Raw genomic sequence first — 19,989 nt, 5'->3', positions numbered from 1 at the left:
GGCTCCATGCAGGGAGCCCGATGTGGGATTCGATCCTGGGATCCTAGGATCACGACCTGAGCCAAAGGCAGATGCTCAACCACTGAGCCACCCAGATGCCCCCCAAAATGCCCTTCTTGGACAATACAACATTCAGCCTCTCATCTCTGCGTGTGAATGGTGGCAGCATAGATTAGGCATGTGTTTTTTTAAAAACTGTGCTGCTCACTATCATACAACCTTTTTCTAAGAGAAAGGACAGTCTCACGGGGTAGTTTTATATTTATTTAGCATTCACTCATGATTATTCTTTTAACATCATATGACCCAAGAAGTCTTCAGAGCACCTGATCCCTTGAAGACTCTAGTTTTCGAGTTCAAGTTCCAGACAAGGAAGCTGACATTCAGCTCAAAACCTGGAGCACTCTCAAAGATAGCTGATGAAGTCTCCTAATGCGCACTTTCAAAGCTGTGGGAACCCTAAAAATGGAGATCAACAAAGCGAATGGAAGAACAAGTGCACAGATAACAATAGTAAGGCAGGCCAGGTGGGCTGGGTCTTCGCAGAGGGAATGACCACTGGGGTGGTCTGTCTTCTGGGTGCCCAGCTGGGTGCCTATGCACTTGTCTGTAGAAAGAGACAGGGTGTCCCAGCCTAGCTGCCTAGCACCCATTAAGCCATGGCAATTGTCCCATTTAAATCAATGCCATGCCTCTTGGGTGCATCTTAATGGTTCTTCTTCTGTTAGGAAAATGATCTTCAATAAGTAAAATTTCATAAATTATATTGTAGTTATATGTCCAAGAAGCTAAATATTTGCCTTTTATTACTATTAGCTCTGCCTTGATGATGGACCATTAGAGGCCATTAAAAAATGCAGCTGCGTTGAGATTTCCCAGAGACCTATTTTTCCAAGCCAGGTTTAGTAAAAAGCTTCAAAGAAGAATACTTCTGATGAAGACAAAAAGACTTTAACACACACACACACACACACGTACACACACACAGCAGGCTCATTGCAGTCTGAGATGTGTTCTTTCCTACAGGGGACATTAGTGGACATTTAATCTTTAGAGATAACATATGTGACAGATGTAAAATCAGACAAGCTGAGCCACAACTGTGGCTGATGTCACAGAGAAGTGGTGGCTTCCCTGGCCTCACACACCTTGTCAAGGGCTTCCTCTTGGGACTTGGCCTTTGTAGCCCCGTTCCCCACAGGCAGCCCCTCTGGCTCCAGAGGAGGTGGTCACAGGCAGCTATTTTGAGCCAGCAAGACCGTTATGGCAGCCTGGGATTGTGGTGCTGGGTGATCTTCAGGCCTGAAAACCACTCTGTGGGGAAAGGGGGAGGGAGGATGACATTTCCTCCAGTTATAAAAACTACTTAAATCAGCTATTCAGTTAACAGGATCTAATTTAAAGACCTTTCCATGTGTCTGCAGAAAATTTGTGGGCTTATTAATAGGCTCATTCTGCTGGTAAATGTCGATGAGCTTCCGACCATCAAACACACTTACAAGAGGGGAGAAGTGATGACCAAAAACAAAACAAAACAAAAAAAAACAAAACAAAAAAACCCCTGTTACCCAGGAGCCGTGCCTCTCTGACTCATCACTGACTCCAGCTCGTCCAGGAAGATGGTGGAGGGGGCGTGATAGCGGGCAAGTTCAAATAACACCTGGTTGGGAGAAAAGCAACCACATGTTCAAACTCATATACTTAAGTTAAAGTTCACATATGCTCCCAGAGATTAAAAGCTTAGGATGGCTGTAATATTAAGCATATATAAATAAATGTTAAGCACTCTGTTCTTTCATAATAACTTTGTGATCTTTGCAATTATTTCTCCTTAGCACAACCCCATGGATGGTGCAATTATTTCCATTTATCACTTGATAAAATTAGAGCCAGAGAGAGTTAGTGGTTAGCTAAGGATTACTAATCATAAGTGGGAGAGCTTAAGATAAACCTCAGTTCCTGAGCTTCTAGTTAGTTAGGTAGCCCCTGAGACTCCCTGCCAATCACATGTTCCACATGGACACAAAAGCCTTGGAATGTGTAAAGTCATCTGATGACTTTCCTTTAACCTTTAGGGACAATGAGGGTTATTCTCAGAAGGAAGAACTGTAGGAAGAGGATACAGTTCGGGTCATGGGTAACAAGGCTGAAAAATTTTGCTCCTTTCTGCTCTCCAAATTACTCCATGGGGTCCCCATATAACTCCAAACACTGTTGTTTGGTAGGCTCAGGTACTTGAAAGCAATTCCCAATTGAATAAAATGTTCCATTCCAAAATAAAATATTATAGACTGTACAAGAACAGGAAAGCAGCCAGCAAAAGAACAGACATATAAAAACAAAATAAAGAGCTCTAAAGGGAGATGTGGTGGTGATGAAAAGAGTATAAAAAACTAAACCTTTTTTTTTTTTAACCTTGAAACTGATCTCTTGAGCACCATATACAATTCTTCACTGGTTGATCGGAGAAAGCAGTAGAGATTTAGAAAAGAATAGAGGTTCTTTAATAGGCATAGGGGATTTATTCTCCATGTCACTTAGCACTAGCAAAGCATCACTGAATAAATAGGAGAAGAGCCCAGAAAAGGCCAGATTGTGGTTTTCATGAGTAGTGGCAGGTTATACCTTACAGGTCTCCCTGTCACTGAGTGGAAATTCCTCACCTTCACCACTTCTTGCACATATGGTGCATCCATGCTCATCCTCAAGTATTTTTCTTTCACAGAATCCTATTTCATTCGGCCAAGACAATTGGCTCAGCCTAATGAACTGAGAGAACAGTGTCAATGCTGGGACATGCATCACAAATGCCTTTTAGACACAATAGAGACCCTCTCATTAGAAGCCAGTAACTTGTTTTTCTTATCACAAAAAAAAAAAGAAGCCCAAATATAACTGATATTAAGGATGACTACAACAGCATCAAACTACCCAATGAAAAGTAGAATATCAGAACTCTTTAATAGAAGCATACATGTTTTTTAGGTGCTCCCTAATGTGCAGAAAGACCAAGAGGTTCTACAAGACCAAACATCTAATTGGAAGGAGAACCACATATGGAGCCTATGTCTCCATATTGACCATACCACTGCTCTTTCCAGTGCCAGAGAATATATAGAATTCCAGATAAGTGCTCGGAAGCATTAGTCTAAAATTTTGAAAAGTATTTGGAGGAAGTTAAATCATATGATTAGGGGGCAGAGGGACAGTGTTGAAAGATGTAAGCACCAACAGGTGTGTGCATTTGCTAAAGAGACCACTCAACTATTCAATAGCATCAATTCCTAGGAGGCATGAACATTAGGAGGGGAGGGAGGAACATAACCCAAAGATTCCCTATAAATAACTTTTTAATTGGAATAGAAAGAGAATCAAATGGTAGGAAAGAGTCTCTGATTTAGGGGAAGGTCCTGAAGGGCTCTCTTTATCTGAAAGCTTGATAGTAAAGATCTTGACAGCATGACCAAGATTTTCCAGGTGAGGATCTTTCAAAGAGCTCAGAAAATAATATCCGAAAGGATAGAAGATGAGATCCTTCAAGGTTAGCAGAGGTTATCTGTTTTCCTCTTGAATTATTTTTTTAAATATTCAACCAAAAATGCATTTCACAGAAAAAAAGAGAATACAAATACAAACCTATAAAAAGATGCTCAAGTTCATTCAGAATTAAATAAATGTATATTTGAGAACTGAAAAATTAATTTCATTATCAGATCGACAACGATTTTTAAATTTGTGTTAGCCAGGGAAGGCGAAGCAAACATGCACATCACTGATGGATGTGTAAACTGGTGCAATGCTGTTGTCAGGCAGTTTGGCAATCAGTGATTTTTTATTCTCTGACCTAGCAACTCTACTTCAGAGAAACTGTCCTACACTACTATGTATGCAAGGACATATATATAGTAAGACGGTTTACTGTAGCTGTGTTCGTGATAACAAGAGACTAGAAACAACCTAAATGTCCATTAAGAAGAGACTAGTCAGGGCAGCCTGGGTGGCTCAGCAGTTTAGCCGCTGCCTGTAGCTCAGGGCGTGATCCTGGAGACCCAAGATCGAGTCCCATGTCGGGCTCCCTGCATGGAGCCTGCTTCTCCCTCTGCCTGTGTCTCTACCTCTCTCTCTGTGTCTCTCATGAATGAATGAATGAATGAATAAATAAATAAATAAAATCTTAAAAAAAAAAAGAAAAAGACTAGTTAAATACGTTTTAGTATATGCAGGCAATGAAATACTGTGCAGACTTATAAAAGAACATGTTCTGTCTATAATAGTGTGGAACAATACCCAAGTTATATTGAGTGTGGAAAAAAACCAAAAGGTATATATATTGTTGAGTGTGGAAAAAACCCAAAAGGCATGTGTAGTATGTTCCTACTTGTATTTAATAAGGAAGGGAGATATAGATGAAGTTGTTGGTATTAATATAGATATAGATACATGTTCTGGAAGACTGCACTAGCAAACTACAGTAGTTGCCTGTGGGGAGAGGGCTCAGGGGTCTATATGCCCTTTTGTACCCCCCCCTTTTTTTTCAAAAATACTATTTTTAAAAAAGATTTATTTATTTATTTTAGGGGGGGGAGGGGCAGAGGGAGAAAATCCTTAAGCAAATTCCCTGCTGAGCATGGAGCCTAACACAGGGCTGGATCCCAGGACTCTGAGATCATGACCTGAGCCAAAATAAAGAATCAGCCTTGGGGGAGGAATCTTTTCCTCATCCTTAGAATTCTAACAAAATTATACTGAAGCAAAGGAAAATTTAAGTGACTAAAATGCTCATGCAGAATGGAGAGTCCTTATTAAATGACTTTTCTGGCTGTCTAACATTAAACAAAACAATTCTTGTAGTGGTTTCTATTTTCATTAAGAATATTCATAAAACGGAAAAAAAAAGAATATTCATAAAACGGGCGCCTGGGTGGCTCAGTCAGTTGAGCATCTATCTTCAGCTCAGGCTATGATCCCGAGGTCCTGGGACTGAGCCCTGAGTCAGACTCTCTGCTCAGTGGGGAGTCTGCTTCTCCTCTGCCTCTTCCCATGCTCATGCTTGCGCTCTTGCTCTCACTCTCCCTTTCTCTGAAACAACTATTCATAAAATATTTGAATTTCTTCTTCTGTTTAGAGAAGTCCTGTCCAGGGAACATAATGTAATTTTTCTTTGAGCATTTTGCAGTGTTTTGTGCTTAAAGTTGTAAAAACCACTTTTCATGACAGGAGATGAATCTAAACTGATTCAGGGGGCATCTTGTAAAAGTTTTATTGTTCCTCAGCACGTAGAAATGGAATGTTAAAAAAAATAAGTCTTCAGGCTGATGAAGATTTTATATAGTTAGTTGGATTTTAGCTAATTGAAATCAAGTCAACTAGAATCACACAGAACCCACAAATTTAGGAACAGGTAAGTTCACACCCCACCTTTGGACCCGGCACTAAGACTCAAAGAACAAAGAAACAGATGTCAACATGGATTTCCACAAATTACAGTCTTGAAGGGGTGATAAAGTTCATAAAAATTTACACATTGAAGTAACTAGAGAAAAGTATCAAAGAAATAAAGAATGGATCATTTTAGGTAAATCAATCCTATAAGAATATTCTACTATGACTTTCAAGTAAGCCATAATATTTTAGAAATGAGTCATCCAAGGGAATGTAACTTAAGCATAATATTTTAGAGTAAATTCCTTTCAGAAAATATATTGTATTTACATTGACTTAGTATTGATTACCTAACCAGTTGTTCTACGGAATTCAACAGTTTAACAGGATTTCTGAGAAGGACCCACCTTACACTGAGGCATAAATCATAACAGGAGTTCTCATAAGGTGACTGGAAAGTATAGTAAAATTTTATAATATAATTTTATATTATATTTTACATAAAATATATTTTATATTTCTCTCCTAAGGAGAGGAAGAAAACTGTAAGGCTATGGGGCACTGTGGGGGAAAGTTGCTCAGAGCATCTGAAAAAAAATAATTGTTTTCAATTTCTTGATTCTTTGTGAGAGTATTTATTGTAGAGACTAGCATATAGTAGTAGCCTCTCAATAAATGTTAACCGAATATACTGCACATGTTTAATAATAGATGGTTCTTGAATGAAGAAAAAAAAATATTCCACTTCATAAACAACCTTTGTCCCAGCTTCCACTGCTAAGCCACGTGAATCAAAAAAGGACTATTGGTCATGTTCCCAGAAGAAAGGAGATGGTGTTTTGCTGATGGGGACAGGATTAGTATCCACACATAATAGTCAGTCCATCTCCTGGGCTTTTGGTAATCAAGATCCAGGATAAATTCTAACGTATAAATCATTTAAAAACAAATAAGCTCTAACATCATTTTGTACCACTATGTCCTGCTGGAACTTATTCTAAAAAAAACAAAATCAAGGGAACCCTGGGTGGCGCAGCGGTTTAGCGCCTGCCTTTGGCCCAGGGTGCGATCCTGGAGACCCGGGATCGAATCCCACGTCGGGCTCCTGGTGCATGGAGCCTGCTTCTCCCTCTGCCTATGCCTCTGCCTCTCTCTCTCTCTCTGTGACTATCATAAATAAATAAAAAATTAAAAAAAAAACCAAAAACAAAATCAAGAATTCCTACCCGAACAAGTTTTTCTGAATCCCCTCTCCATTTGCTGACGATGGTAGATGCAGAAATGTTAAAGAAGGTTGTTTTGCACTCCGTGGCCACAGCTTTGGCCAGCAAAGTCTTTCCTGTCCCTAGAGACACATGGGGAGCAAACGTGAGTGACACATGAACTCCATGCCTCTGCACACAAACACAAGTCAGTTTCACAAGTTAAAAAGGAGGTAGTTACCCAGTGGTCATTAGCCCCAGTCCTGAATGAGGATAGATAGTACAACTCTGCATACACACTTAATACCAAGACCAAAACAGAGGGGCACCTGGGTGGCTCAGTCAGTTGGGTGTCTGCCTTTGGCTTGGGTCATGATCTCAGGGTCCTGGGATTAGAATCCCATGTTGGGCCCCCTGCTCAGTGGGGAGCCTGCTACTCCCTCTCCCTCTGTCCCTCCCTTCTGCTCATACACATTCTCTCTCTCTCTCTCTCTCTCTGACTTTTTCTCCCAAGTGGATAAATAAAATCTTTAAAAAAAAAAAAAAAAAAGACTAAAACATAAAGATTCCTTTACCTGGAGGGCCATAGAGCAGTAGTCCTTTCCAGGGGGAAAGAATTCCTGTAAACAGCTGTGGGTACTATGGAAACAAGGAACAAAAATGAGGTTTGGTATCAGGATGTCAGCCGTTTGCACAGACAAATGAATGAAATTGGACTGATACACAGCTCAACTCAAAGAGTCAAGCCTTTTCTTACGGCTGCCCACTTCTACATCTTATTTATCCCAGTTTTCCTTTTGCACTCAATAGCAATGCCTGGTTTAATTTTTGTGGCTTTTTAAAAAGAGCGATTTTTTAAAAAGATTTTACTTATTTATTCATGAGAAACACAAAGAGGCAGAGATTTATGTAGGCAGAGGGAAAAGCAGGCTCCGTACAGGGAGCCTGATGCGAGACTCAATCCCAGGGCCCAGGGATCACAATCTGAGCCAAAGCCAGATGCCACCCAGGTGCCCCAAAAAGAGCAATTTTTTTAAGGAAAAGAAAGGCATATGTAGGTACTTTTCCTGCAAACATAACATCATTTCCCCCAGAGTTCTATATACAGGGTATTTGGCAATCTTTTAACTTTGGGAACCAGGAATGCCCTCTCAGATAAACACTTAACCCAACAAACAAAGGTGCCTGCGAATAAAGCACAAAGCTGTGGCAAAGCTTGATTAAGAAGTTGGGAACATTCGGTGCTGAATGTATTATGAGATACTGACTCCAAACAGGACATGCATGGACTTCAGTGGTTCTCTCCCATTAGGTCAAATTCAGGCAGCCTTGGAGGGCAGAAAGAGATGATAGAGAACAAGAGAGAAGGAAAAACAATAGTAAAATTATAACTAGCTATTAGGTTCTTGCTGACGCTAATACCAAATTCTCGATGCCATCACATACAAAGCTTCTCACCCCATGGAGATAACCTATCCAGGGTTTCAATGAGGTGCTCTGCCCTTTCCCAGAAGACTTTTACTATAGAGTCAATGAGAGGAAAGGGTGAATGAATTTCTACTAATTCTGAATACCAGTATATTTCTTTCTCCTGTGTCTGAACACAGGAAGAAAGAGGTGGGGAAAGACGATCCAAAATCATTGATTTTTGTCTCATTTGAATAGAAGCAGCCAAAAATCATGGGCTTCGTGGGCTCCCTGGTAAGAGTAAAGAGATTTTTTAATATAATAAACGTGTTATCTTGACTGCGGGAGGTTCCAGAAAATGGCCACAAATTATCTGCAGCTCCTTCCACTGAGAGACAGAGTGTATTTCTCCACCATTTGAGCCTGGAGTTGGCCTTGTGACTTTGGCCAATGAGATATCAGCAAATATAAGAAGGGACTTGAAAATATAAGGACTCGGGCAGCCCGGGTGGCTCAGCGGTTTAGCGCCTGCCTTCAGCCCAGGGCATGATCCTGGAGTCCTGGGATTGAGTCTCACGTCGGGCTCCCTGCATGGAGCCTGCTTCTCCCTCTGCCTGTGTCTCTGCCTCTCTCTCTCTCTGTGTGTCTCTCATGAATAAATAAATAGAATCTTGAAAGAAAGAAAGAAAGAAAGAAAGAAAGAAAGAAAGAAAGAAAGAAAGAAAGAATATTTAAGGACTCTAAGAAGAGACGTGGGAAATGCTGTTGGATTGTGACCGGCCCTTTCTTGCTTCTGTCCAGGAAGCCTGTGCCACCAACAGGAAGAAGACAGGCCTGCCTGCTGGAGGATGAGAGGCACATGGAGAAAAGTCTCAGTCATCCCATCTATTCCAGCTTTCCTGGTCATGCTGGCTGATGCCCCAGACATGTGAGTGAGCCCAGTACCACATAGAAAAGAGATGAGCTGGCCCCACTGAGCCCAGCCCAGATTGTCTACAGCTACAACTGTACACAGTCATTTATTTGTGCAGAGTAAGGCATGAAGTTTTGGGGTGGTGTGTCATACAGCCAAAGCTATGTGGTACCCAGACTTTCTCATCACACAGTTGTAAACCCAACATAGAAATTCTTATTTTTCTATTCTCCTTCCTGTTTAGTGAACCACTCTGAACAAAGACTTATTGGGAAAAAGCAATGAGCATTACACGATGGCTTTACTGGCCAGTGCCCTGGAAGGGGCTGTCTATTCTTTACAAAAAATGAAAAGCAAAACCCCAGAAGATGGAGAGGGAGAGGCGTAAGATCTATAGAAACAAAGTAAGAGGCCCTCTCCTACAGGAGGTATTTCTACTATAAGTATATTTTTAGGGAGGCAGGCTATTCAAAACAATCTATAGTAACTAACAAATCATATATATTATAATCTTAGATCTTAAATAATCACTTGAACAGACCCCTGCCTTGAACCAATATGTGACACGATTTCAAATTGCCTACAATGGACCGGGCCTTGGTACTCCAGTGTTTAACCAAATATTGTGACGCAGGCAAAAAGTTAACTCAATGACAGAAGAACATCCTGTCCTTCTCTTCCTTTTTTTTTTTTTTTTTTTTTTGTCCTTCTCTTCCTGACAGGTGCATGACATACAGTCGGTCCAGTGGATAATGAATAGAAACAAGCCCCAAGAGGCTTCCCATCCTTACCCTTATAGGGTACACAACAGCTTCTTTGACTAACTGCTTGGCTGTGTCGAGTCCGATAATGTCATCCCACTTGATGTTTGGATTATGGAGATAAATATCCTGCAATGCACATGTGATCATTTTGTTAAAACTAATGTTTTCCTCTGCAGCTGTAATAAACACAGGAACAGCAGGATACTTGACTTACAATAGGATATAAAGTGCTGGTGATAAAAAACTTTTCACATTAGATATATGTACATATACACGTTGTAATTATGGGCTAGTTCACCAAATGGATGCCATGAACGTGTTCAGTGATTTTCCCCAAAGAAGAGATTGATGATATAATACGGAACTTTTAAGAGGAAACAAAATCTCCTAATGACAGACTATACCTGTCTTCAGTCAATAGCAAACCATGCTGAATTATGACTGTAATCAAAGAAGCTACAGAATATGCCTTCAAATTACATGGGCTTTTATGGCAAAACAGAGTTCCTAGCCAGCGCCTGGCCTCGCTTTGCTCCTTGATCTCACAAACGCTTTCTTAATTTGTGGCCTAAAAGAGATAATGCTTCTCTGAAACCAATTTCTCTTTTTCCCTGGTGATCTTTCCCCACTGTCCATCAGGAACAATTACTTCTACAAAATTCGAGGAAGCCAACAAGCAAGCAAAAGTGCAGTTTGCCCTTTTTTGGTGGAGCCCTGTAGCAACCATCTGGGGCAATCAATTAAGGTAGCTTTTATTGATAACTAATTTACAGTTTCCAAACTTCAATTCCACAAGACGCCTTGGAACAGCCACTCAGGGCCTTTCTCAGTAGGAGCTGTTCCAAGCATACTGAGTATTTAGAGTGTTACATCGCGAAAAGCTTCCTTTTAAAAGTCATTCAGAGTGACTACAGAACAATCTGGAAACTATGTGTATATTTATTTCATTTTTTTAACATTCATTTATCTATTTGAGAGTGTGTGTGTGCATGTGGTTGGGGGGAGGGGCAGAGAGAGACTTCAAGCAGACTCCACCACAAGCCTCCATCTCATGATCCTGAGATCATGACCTGAGCCAAAACCAAGGGTCACATGCTTAACCAATTAAGCCACACAGGCACCCCTGTATTTATCTAATTTTTAAATAAATAATACATACACATGGTTCAAAATATTAAAAAATATGTTTTTTCAATGTTAGTGAGATGTTACGTCCCCATCCCTGTCCCCTGCCCTCCCACATCCCTCCACCATAGCTGCCATTTCTATTAGAGAAAGTGCTCATAACAAGTGATTTGGGTCCTACGTTAACAGGCATGATCCATTGATATGACGACAGAGAAAGGCCTCCATCTTCCAGAATCTTTGGAGAATCCCCCCTACCTTTAGATTGTGGATCTGCAGGCTAGCCCACCACCCACTCACATTCTTATTACCACACTTTCTTAGGAAAAGCTTCGCATAGAGTGGGGATTCATGGACCTTGGAATTCAAAGCATCCATAGATCAGAGCCATATTTCTTGCCCCCTACTAGAGCTGACATTGAGTTCCACAAGCCAGTATTTAATTGTCCAACAGGAAGTTCCTCCTTATAGCAACAAAAGCTATCAGTCGGGAGGTGGTGATCTCCCCATCACTGTAAGCATTCTAGCAGAGACTGGATGACTGCTTCCCTTGGTACTATAGGAAAGATGCCCAGTGGAATCATTTCAGGCTACTTCTCCTCTACAACTCTGTCACCACCACAAAATAAATTTATTTATTCATGAGAGACACAGGGAGAGAGGGAGAGAGAGACAGAGATAGAGACAGAGAGGCAGAGACACAGGCAGAGGGAATAGCAGGCTCCATGCAGGAAGCCTGATGTGGGACTCGATCCCAGGTCTCCAGGATCACACCCCAGGCTGAACGCGGTGCTAAACCGCTGAGCCACCTGGGCTGCCTGGGACTATTGATTTTTATGGGCATAAATAATTTTCTTCTCTGCTCTCCTTTGCGTTCTAATTACCACAACTGGACTCAGACCTCATCCTCCCTCACTGGTGATAACTTGAGAGTTGGTCTCTTCATCACCATTTCTTTGATATTCATCTGCCACGCTGTCATCAGGACAAACTGAAAGCACATTTGAGTATCCCACTCTCCAATGGACACCTTTCAAAGATTTCCCCATGTCCTGTAGGCCACTTCCAGCCCCAGGCTTGCCCTCACTATGCTTATTACTCAGGAACTCTGGCCTCTCTCTGTAGCCCCATTCCCCACCACTCCTTGTGGCTCATTCAGCTCTAAGCTGTACAATTTCACAGGTATGTTACTTGGCCCAGAACCCTCTACCCTCCCTCTTGTGCTTTTGCATGTGCCTATTTTTTATGTATCTTCTTCCCTAATGCTTTCCCTAACCTTTGGCACAAAACAACCCCTCCTTTATGTTCTCCCAGTACACCTTACCCATGGGTTGAGAGACTCTTATAAGGCAAGGACTGTGCCTGATATCATTCACATCTTTGTGTTTCCAGCCCCCAGCATGTGCTTAATACCTAATAGGTGCAGTAACAGCTGCTGAACTGAACTGCCAGAGCTAGGGAACCCCTTAATTACTGCAGAAGAGCTGTGCATTTTTTGGATCATATAAAACATCTCTCTGAGTCTGCCCAGGTTTCAGTCTTTCATTAAATATGAGGTTGCTGGATATCAGATAAGTACCCTATAACTCAGGAATCTATTCTGTTCCCAAGGAACATGCTCAAAGTCACACAGCTACACAGAGAAGGATATAGAAGTCAAATCCAGGTCACTTGATTCTAGAGCCAGTGTTGTTAACTGTGAAACTTCACTGCTTTTAAATTCTGGAGGGTAGGGAGGTGAGGTGAGTGAGGAGATGAGGTCACTGGGAAATGGTCATTAAGGAGGGCATGTGGTGGGATGAGCACTGGGTGTTACGTGCAACTGATGAATCACTGAACTCTACATCTGAAACTAATGATGTACTATATGTTGGCTAATTGAATTTAAATTTTAAAAAATAAGAAAATAAAATAAACAACAAATAAATTCTGAAGGGTAAGCTTAAAAATCAGTAGTCTGGTCAATAAGCTCTTTCCGGCAAATCTTGTTTTGCATGGAAATTTCCAATTATGAAATCATCAGACTCCCAACATCTCTGTTTCTAAACTTTGACTGTTTAACCAAGACACAGACATGCTCTTGCCTTCTCTAAGAGGCTTTCTTTCCTCAACTCTTGGCTCTGCTCTAAAACCTTTCACCTGTCCCTTCCCTTCTAAGTCTTTTTCCCTTTTGATTTTCTTGGCCTCTGTTGTGAGATGGTGGGCTTTTTGTATTGTAATTTTATGATTCTATAATTTATTTATCATGCATTATTGTGCCTCTAAACAATATGAGTGCCTTTGCAAGTTGGGGCACTTTATAAATAAATTATCATATTTATTGTTATTAATAAAAGAAGCAGCCCACAATGCTCCAGGAGCCCCAGTCCGCCTCTGTAAATTTGTGAATTGAATATCAGATCTTACCCGGCTCACCATGGCTGCCAATTCTCGCATCTCACTATTCATGCCAATAAATGCACTCAGAGGTTTCAACAATCGTTCCTGACAATGGGAACAGAAAGCTTTATGTTACAATATTGCTCATAATTTAGGAAGCAAAGCAGGGCATGGATCTCAGTGACATTAAGTGGTGGTAGTTTGCTGTGACCTTCGACTTGATCTCAAGGTTTCTCTGGACTCAAACTTATATTTCTGAATTTCTTCTAGATGTTGGTAGTTTGCAAGATGAATGTCACATCTTAGCCACTTACTGAGGGGTCTGGGTTACAGTCAAAGCTGTTCAAGCCAAGTTCATTGGTTGCTCCTTTGATGGCATCTGTGAGCAGCCCTAGGAAGTCAATGATTTGGCCCTGAAAGGGAGTAATCGTTATTTATGCCATTAAAACATGAGGGAAGACTCTCCCTAATAGCTCAGCTTCATAAATCAAGACACATTCATGTACCTTGGTATGTAGGGCAAACTTAAGTGAGGCTTTAAAAAGAACCTGCACTAATCATGAAGGAGATGATTTCCTCAAGTTGGGCCCTCCAGGAAAAAGGAAAAATTAAGTTGCAGATATACTCTTCAGAATGAAGCTGATTTGAATGAAAATTCACAAGCACTTTTCGGTTCCTGACACCACTCCATCTGTTTCCTATAGGCTGAGCTCCCCCACATTGTCTGGTCCTTTGAAACATTCCACACACAGGAAGAACTCATTGGCGCAAGAGTAATGATAGCTCCCCCTTACTGACTCTCATATACATTCTCTGGAGTAGAGTCCCAGCCAACAAGGGGCTTAAAGCCAGGATTTAAACCCAGATCTCTGTGTCCTGTACTCCTCCCAGTGCTGCCCCATCTCCCCTACAACCAGAAGGAAAAAGCAAGGATGCCTGCAAAAAATGAGTAACAGCAGCGGTAGCCAGCACTTACTGAGTGTGTATTATATGCTGGGCACTATGCTGATGCTCTCCACTCCATCATCTCCAGCAATCACCCATATAGTTGAGGCCCTTACAAGGAGCCAGATCAGGCCCACGTGAGCTTCCCTGACTTCCAGGGAGATGATCACAGCTTCCCCTCCAAGTACACACAGCAGGAGTTTCGTTTGCCCAAGAAGAGCTGGCCAGAGGTAAATCGGAAGTCCTGTAACCTGAGAACTTACCCAAAGAGAGAGATGGCTCTTACAAGAAATACAAGCCTGAAAGTTACAGTCGAGAAGAACCTGTTCATGTGGATACTGCTTCGCATTTTAACCTGCCCTTTGCCCACATCCATCCAATCCAAGCCTTTTCTATTTGAGCAGCTCTTATTTGTGAATCAAGACATGAGGTTCATTATGGAACAGGTAGAAATATCCAATAAGCACAAGATCCACCCTATTTCAACTGAGGTTTCATGGTTCATATGAAATTACATTAAAACCTAGAGCCATACCTCCAGCAGGAAAAGTGCCACTAGTCAACTACCACAGACAGGGAGGAGAAGGATGAGTATGCCACCATGACTCCTTCAATAATGTAGAACACCAGCGTTTAACATTTCAATCACAGGATTTTTAAGCTCACATTGATGTTAGAAGCCATCTCTTCCAAACCCCTGAGTTTACAACTAGGGAGACTGAGCTCCTTAGAGACGGGGCAGTTCATTTAAGACCACTCATCCAGAAAGTAGATTCAGACCAGAATTCCAGGGCTTTCTACTCTTCATCCAGCTCTCTTCTCAGCACACCTCACAGCCAGACTTTGACTATTATATCTTAGCTTTTCTATTTGATAAAAATGACATTTTTTATTTTCATTTTTTAGAATGAAAAGGGATTTCCCCTTTTGGTACTAGGTTCATGAATTTCACTTACTTTTTGTGGGCGGACATTTTCTTCTCCATTGCCTTTGTTGATTCCTGATATACTCAAGCCAAAGTCAGCACTCTCCATGTGAGAATTATTGACAGCCTCCTGAAGAAAGAGGAAGACAGCAAGAAGTCAGCTGTGGAAAGCAAGTTCCAGATGCTGGTGGAAACTACCTATCCCTTCATCCAAAATCACATGCTGGGTATCATTTCAGTACATGGGAACCCCATGTGTAACTCAGACACATCTGTGCGGTGCCAACAAGATGAATCCACTGCCTGCCTGTGCCAAGGGGGAAGAAGTGTCACTGGAAGCCATGGGCTCCAAGCTGCTTTTCCAATGGAGGAAACCATTGTGCCTCAGCCCAAAACCACTCACTAGCTTGTCTTTTCCCCTGTGACCAGAAGTGTTTGATGCCAGGAGTGGCTGAGTTTGGAAATGGAGCAGAGTTAGTAGTCAACCAGCCTCCCATGGGATTCTCCTGCCTGACCTTCCCCTCCCTTCCACCTGAGTCAGACTCCAATGGCCAGAAGTGAACAACTTCCTTAAGAGTGAGAGATTCCTTCTGACAACTGTTTCATGATGACTCCTTTCTATCCTTCTAGACATCTTTGACATCCATTCAACCCATTCCTTTTCACAATTTCAATTGATTCTCTTTCCTCTGAAAGCTGATATGCTTGTCCTAACTGAGGAGGTCCTAGGTATGGATCCATTGATTTCACCCACCTGCTGGGCTCTCTCCTCTTGCTGCTCACCCTGTCCCCAAGATTGTCCAGTGTGGAGGTCTGGAGTAGCAACCAACTATGTGTGCTTTGGAGAAACCCAGCTGTTCCGGAGACTATCCCTGCTCTAATCCTAGGAGCCCAGGGATGTGCTTTGGGACAGGAAGACTTGCCACCTACAGTTACTTCAAATGGCATGAGTAGTAACCAGCCCCCCTGTTCTTACTGGCCCCCTGGCTCATCCTTCAAAGCCTATTACCCAGCACTCTGACCAGGGGAAAGGCTGCAGGGAGGAAGGAGACCTCCCACTCAAATTAAGAAACAGGAAAACTAGATATTTGCCTGTGGTTTTAATCTGGAAGAAAATCTACAATTTGACAAAATCACACAGCATTCTAAAAACATAGGTCCTCAAAAAATAAATAAATGTGACTTTTTTCTTGGGGCTATTTCTCAGCCACCTGCAATTTTACCAATGCCAAGAAAAGCTGTTGAGACCTGTTTAGGTTGCTCCTTTTGGTTGGATTTGGCATCCCCTGACTTCCCCACTGTGGTTCTGGACCGTGGCCGCTGCTGACTGATCCTCGGAAGATTTTGACAACTGTCACTCATCACCCTAGGGGAAAGAACAAAGACCTTGGAGGAAATCATTCTAACCACTTAATTTGAGGTGATTAAACAACTTCTGTAGCACACATTTTAAAAAAAAGAGTTCTAGAAATATAGACAGATGTGCCACAATGAGGCCCCTGCATCTCCATTGTCTTCCCACCCTGTCCATCCTGGTTCTGACTTGCTCCAGTCTACCTGTTGGGTTCCTCCAAGACCAGGGTAGAGGGTCCGCCTCCTCCTGGAGGCCCCTGACCCCCCCTCTTCATTTTCCCTCATACCACCTGGCTCCAGCCCTTCTGCACATAGCTCTGTATTCTCAAAAACACATGACTTTGCAAGCATTCTTCCAATATTTCTTCCACCTTCCTTAAAGAACAGTATGCAGACCAGAGGGCAGGTTGTGGGGAGGAAGGAGGAAGCCTAGAGATTTGCCTGTGGTTTTGATCCCGTGTGATGAGTATACTAAAAATATCTCTCATCATGCTGTGTACCATCAACATAGAAGGGACTTGTGGAAAGGAAGCAAACCTTACCTCATCTTTATTGTCACAGACCTTCATATTTGCAAAACAAATGTTCACCAAATTATTGTTCACTTAAAGCAAAACAGACTGGTGGAGCGGGAAGTCAAGTAGTGGCTACCTCTGGTGAAGATGGGGAGTATTGACTGGGAAGGGAGCCTGCTGGGGGTCATGGCACTTACCAGAGTATATATGTGTTTGACTGCATAGATGTTATATATATCAACACAAAGGTAAAATAAATCTGTTCACTAGGTCCTCACAATGAGACACCAAGTTCAGTACTGGAATATTGTTAGATAGAAGATGACATCAGAGAGAGGCAAGGCTGAGTGGGGGGCACAACATGAACTCCCACATCAGAAGCTGTTTGGTTTCCTCGTTTCCTTTGTCCTTACGTGTTAGATGTGTTTGCAGGAGTTCAACTGGAAGCATTTCTCCCATGTTCTAAGAGGTCCCAGAGAGCAGCTATTTCTCCAGACCCACACCAATAATAACACCAGTGTCCATACAAGGTGACCCCAGTGTTGGCCCATTGGGGCAAGTGACCTGAGAGGTAGACTGCATTTGTTTTACATTTATAAATTAGAAATTAAAATGCTGGTCCCTCAGGCCTTGTGCTGGCACAAAATGAAATATCTAGGAAATGAATACCAAACATTTTACAAGGGCAAATCCTTTTGAATAGCACTGATTTAAATGAAGTGAGGTCATATAGATATATACAGTTAAACTTGCCTAACATTGCGGGGCCGGCAGGGAGCTGGGAACCTGTTTTCCCACTATTGATGTCCCTTTAAAAGCAAGTGATGCAGATTTGCTTGAACATAATCAAAGACAAGTGCTTTATGTGCAAAGTAATGAAATTCATTTCCAGTCAGCTCTAACGATTATAGAATTCTTCCTAATATGGAACCAAATTCGCCCTGCTGTAACTTTAGTTGCCACTCCTAGGTGTGCCCTGTGGAATTTTACAAAGAAGGCCTAGTCCCTCTTTAGAGAGTGAGGACTGGTACTGTGTAGTTCTAGGGGCAATTCCTCCCCAAGTCTTCCATTCTTCAGGCTAAAACATCTCCAGTTTCTCCAATCATTCCTAAGGTTACCTGGCTCCCGGATTTATCGTCATTCTGGTCACCTTTCCTTTGCCCACTGTTTTCTGACCAGAATAGAGTCACCTCCTATTTTGTGGATACTATGTTTCCATCAGTGAGGCCCAAGACCACATTAGCTATCACATCACAGTGTTGACTCACACTGTATCTGCTGTTAACTCAAATTTCTGGGTCCCTGGCTTTGTAATGAGGGAGCTATTTGTCATTAATCTTTGGCTAGAGCTTACACATTATTTCACTGAGGGCCCATCTTCCAAATTGTCAAGATTTTCTGGCATCCTAATTCTATTATCCATCACGTTAAATAACCATTCCTCCATTGGGTCACCTGCAAATCTGTAAACTGGGAGCTTGCTCTCTGGTGTTAGATGCTAAAACTAGGAAAAGGTACTTTCATTTGTGAATAACCAGTCTCATGACACAACCTCTCATTTCAATAGCCATCTTCAATTACAAAATTATAAATAAACAGCGTTCTTGACTTTCTTAATGATCCTTCTTGACTCCAACTACTTGCCATCTGACCTCTATGCTTGCCACATACAAACGTCTGCTCAAAGAGAAATTGAAGACACCCAAGCTGTCAAGCTCTATCCCTAAAGAGAAGCAAAGTGCTCAAAAGACATTTGCTCATGGATTATTCTGCCAGGTGGGGAATTCTGGGGAAGTTCCAGGCATGAACATGTGGCTGAAAAATAATCAGAATCCAAATGTATGCCAAAGCTGGCCTCTTAAAATGCTCCTCACTGTTCCTGTTCAAAAGTAGTTATTGTTTATTGTCAGAGTCTCACTAACTTTGTGGAAACTATAAATAAAAGGATAACACTTTGGTCAAAACAATAAGACTGTTCCTAAAGAACAGCACAAAGCAAAGGTGGCCTCAGGCAGAGCATTATTGAAAGGATTATCATGAAACATGCATGAGTGCTCCCTACATATGGGGACCTCACATTGTGTCAGAAACTTGCTGCAAGCTTGTCAGTAGCAGAGCCGGGAATTGAACCTGGATCTTTTCATTTCTGAGGTCTGTATTCTTCATAGCACAGGGCCTCAGAAGAGCACCAGTGAATGCAGTTATTGGTGGTAAAACCAGGAGAACCAACAGACATTGGCACAGGTCCTGGACATCTGTAATGTGAGGGGAACCCATGGCTGGGTCCACCAAGGTCAGATAATCATAGTCTGCAATTGCTTGGAAGACAGACATGAAGCTAAGCCGGAGAATCTTCTGGAAAGGGATCCCACAAACTCCTATTTTTGGATTGGTCACAATGAATTACCATTCACTTTACCTTCTGGTCTTCCCTCCACTTCTTTGTGGTAAATTATTTTCTGCTGTGGCAAAACAAATATTGGGAGGAAAAGGAAAGAATTTAATTTTTAAGAGAAAGTGATTTGTCAAGAATGTCTGTCCTTTCACATTGCTCTTAAAATTTGTGCTACCGCCTTGTGGGATCCAGGAGCTCTAAGCTATTCTTACGTAGAAAGAAGCGAAACTACCAGCAAAGAGAAAGAAGCCCATGTTTCCCAAGCATTTCCACCCAGAGAAAGACCCCAAAGCCCTCAGATATTAAACATATTGGAAGCCATGGACCTGGTGGCAGCTTCAGTGTGGGCCAGTTGACAGGTACCATTTCATTAAGTTTTCATGAACTTGACACCATTTTGCTATGGTCTGTGGGACACCAGGATGATTGCATGAATACTTATCAGTTGCACTCTGCCAGTTTACCTTAAAATAAACGCATTATGTCCCAGATCCCAGGAGATGACGGTTCCAAATTAGATCAGAACCAGCAATCTAGAAATTAGATCATGTCAGTAATAGTCCTGGTGGCTCAGTGGTTAGTGTCAGTGCTTTCTCTGTCAAAACCCAGGTCCAACAGCCAGCCAAGGACATGGAGCTCTGAACCCTGCACTGGGAAGGAACTCAGATAAAATATCCCTTCCAG

General features: G+C 42.0%; 1 protein-coding gene across 9 annotated transcripts in view; it reads right to left on the bottom strand.

Moving 5' to 3' along the window:
- The window catches only part of KATNAL2 (katanin catalytic subunit A1 like 2), a 91,673-nt gene that overhangs the window by 24,688 nt on the left and 46,996 nt on the right, over positions 1–19,989 (bottom strand). For 5 of the 9 annotated variants that reach the window (XR_013381510.1, XM_077900677.1, XM_077900676.1 and 2 more), the window contains exons 4-12: positions 19,330–19,372; positions 16,291–16,408; positions 15,074–15,172; positions 13,487–13,585; positions 13,200–13,277; positions 9,696–9,794; positions 7,160–7,223; positions 6,609–6,727; positions 1,569–1,660 (exon numbers count right to left, since the gene is read on the bottom strand). Coding sequence is in view for 8 of the 9 variants with exons in the window: in XM_077900677.1 (XP_077756803.1) it covers positions 1,569–1,660; positions 6,609–6,727; positions 7,160–7,223; positions 9,696–9,794; positions 13,200–13,277; positions 13,487–13,585; positions 15,074–15,172; positions 16,291–16,408; positions 19,330–19,372 (811 nt within the window). In the remaining variant the exon portion in view is untranslated. The remainder of the gene's footprint in view (positions 1–1,568; positions 1,661–6,608; positions 6,728–7,159; positions 7,224–9,695; positions 9,795–13,199; positions 13,278–13,486; positions 13,586–15,073; positions 15,173–16,290; positions 16,409–19,329; positions 19,373–19,989) is intronic. The other 4 variants (XM_077900675.1, XM_077900679.1, XM_077900681.1 and 1 more) reach the window with 2 other exon arrangements.

Source organism: Canis aureus, chromosome 6, assembly GCF_053574225.1.
Source record: "Canis aureus isolate CA01 chromosome 6, VMU_Caureus_v.1.0, whole genome shotgun sequence".
Classification (NCBI taxonomy): domain Eukaryota; kingdom Metazoa; phylum Chordata; class Mammalia; order Carnivora; family Canidae; genus Canis; species Canis aureus.
This window is presented reverse-complemented; position numbering and strand designations above follow the sequence as displayed.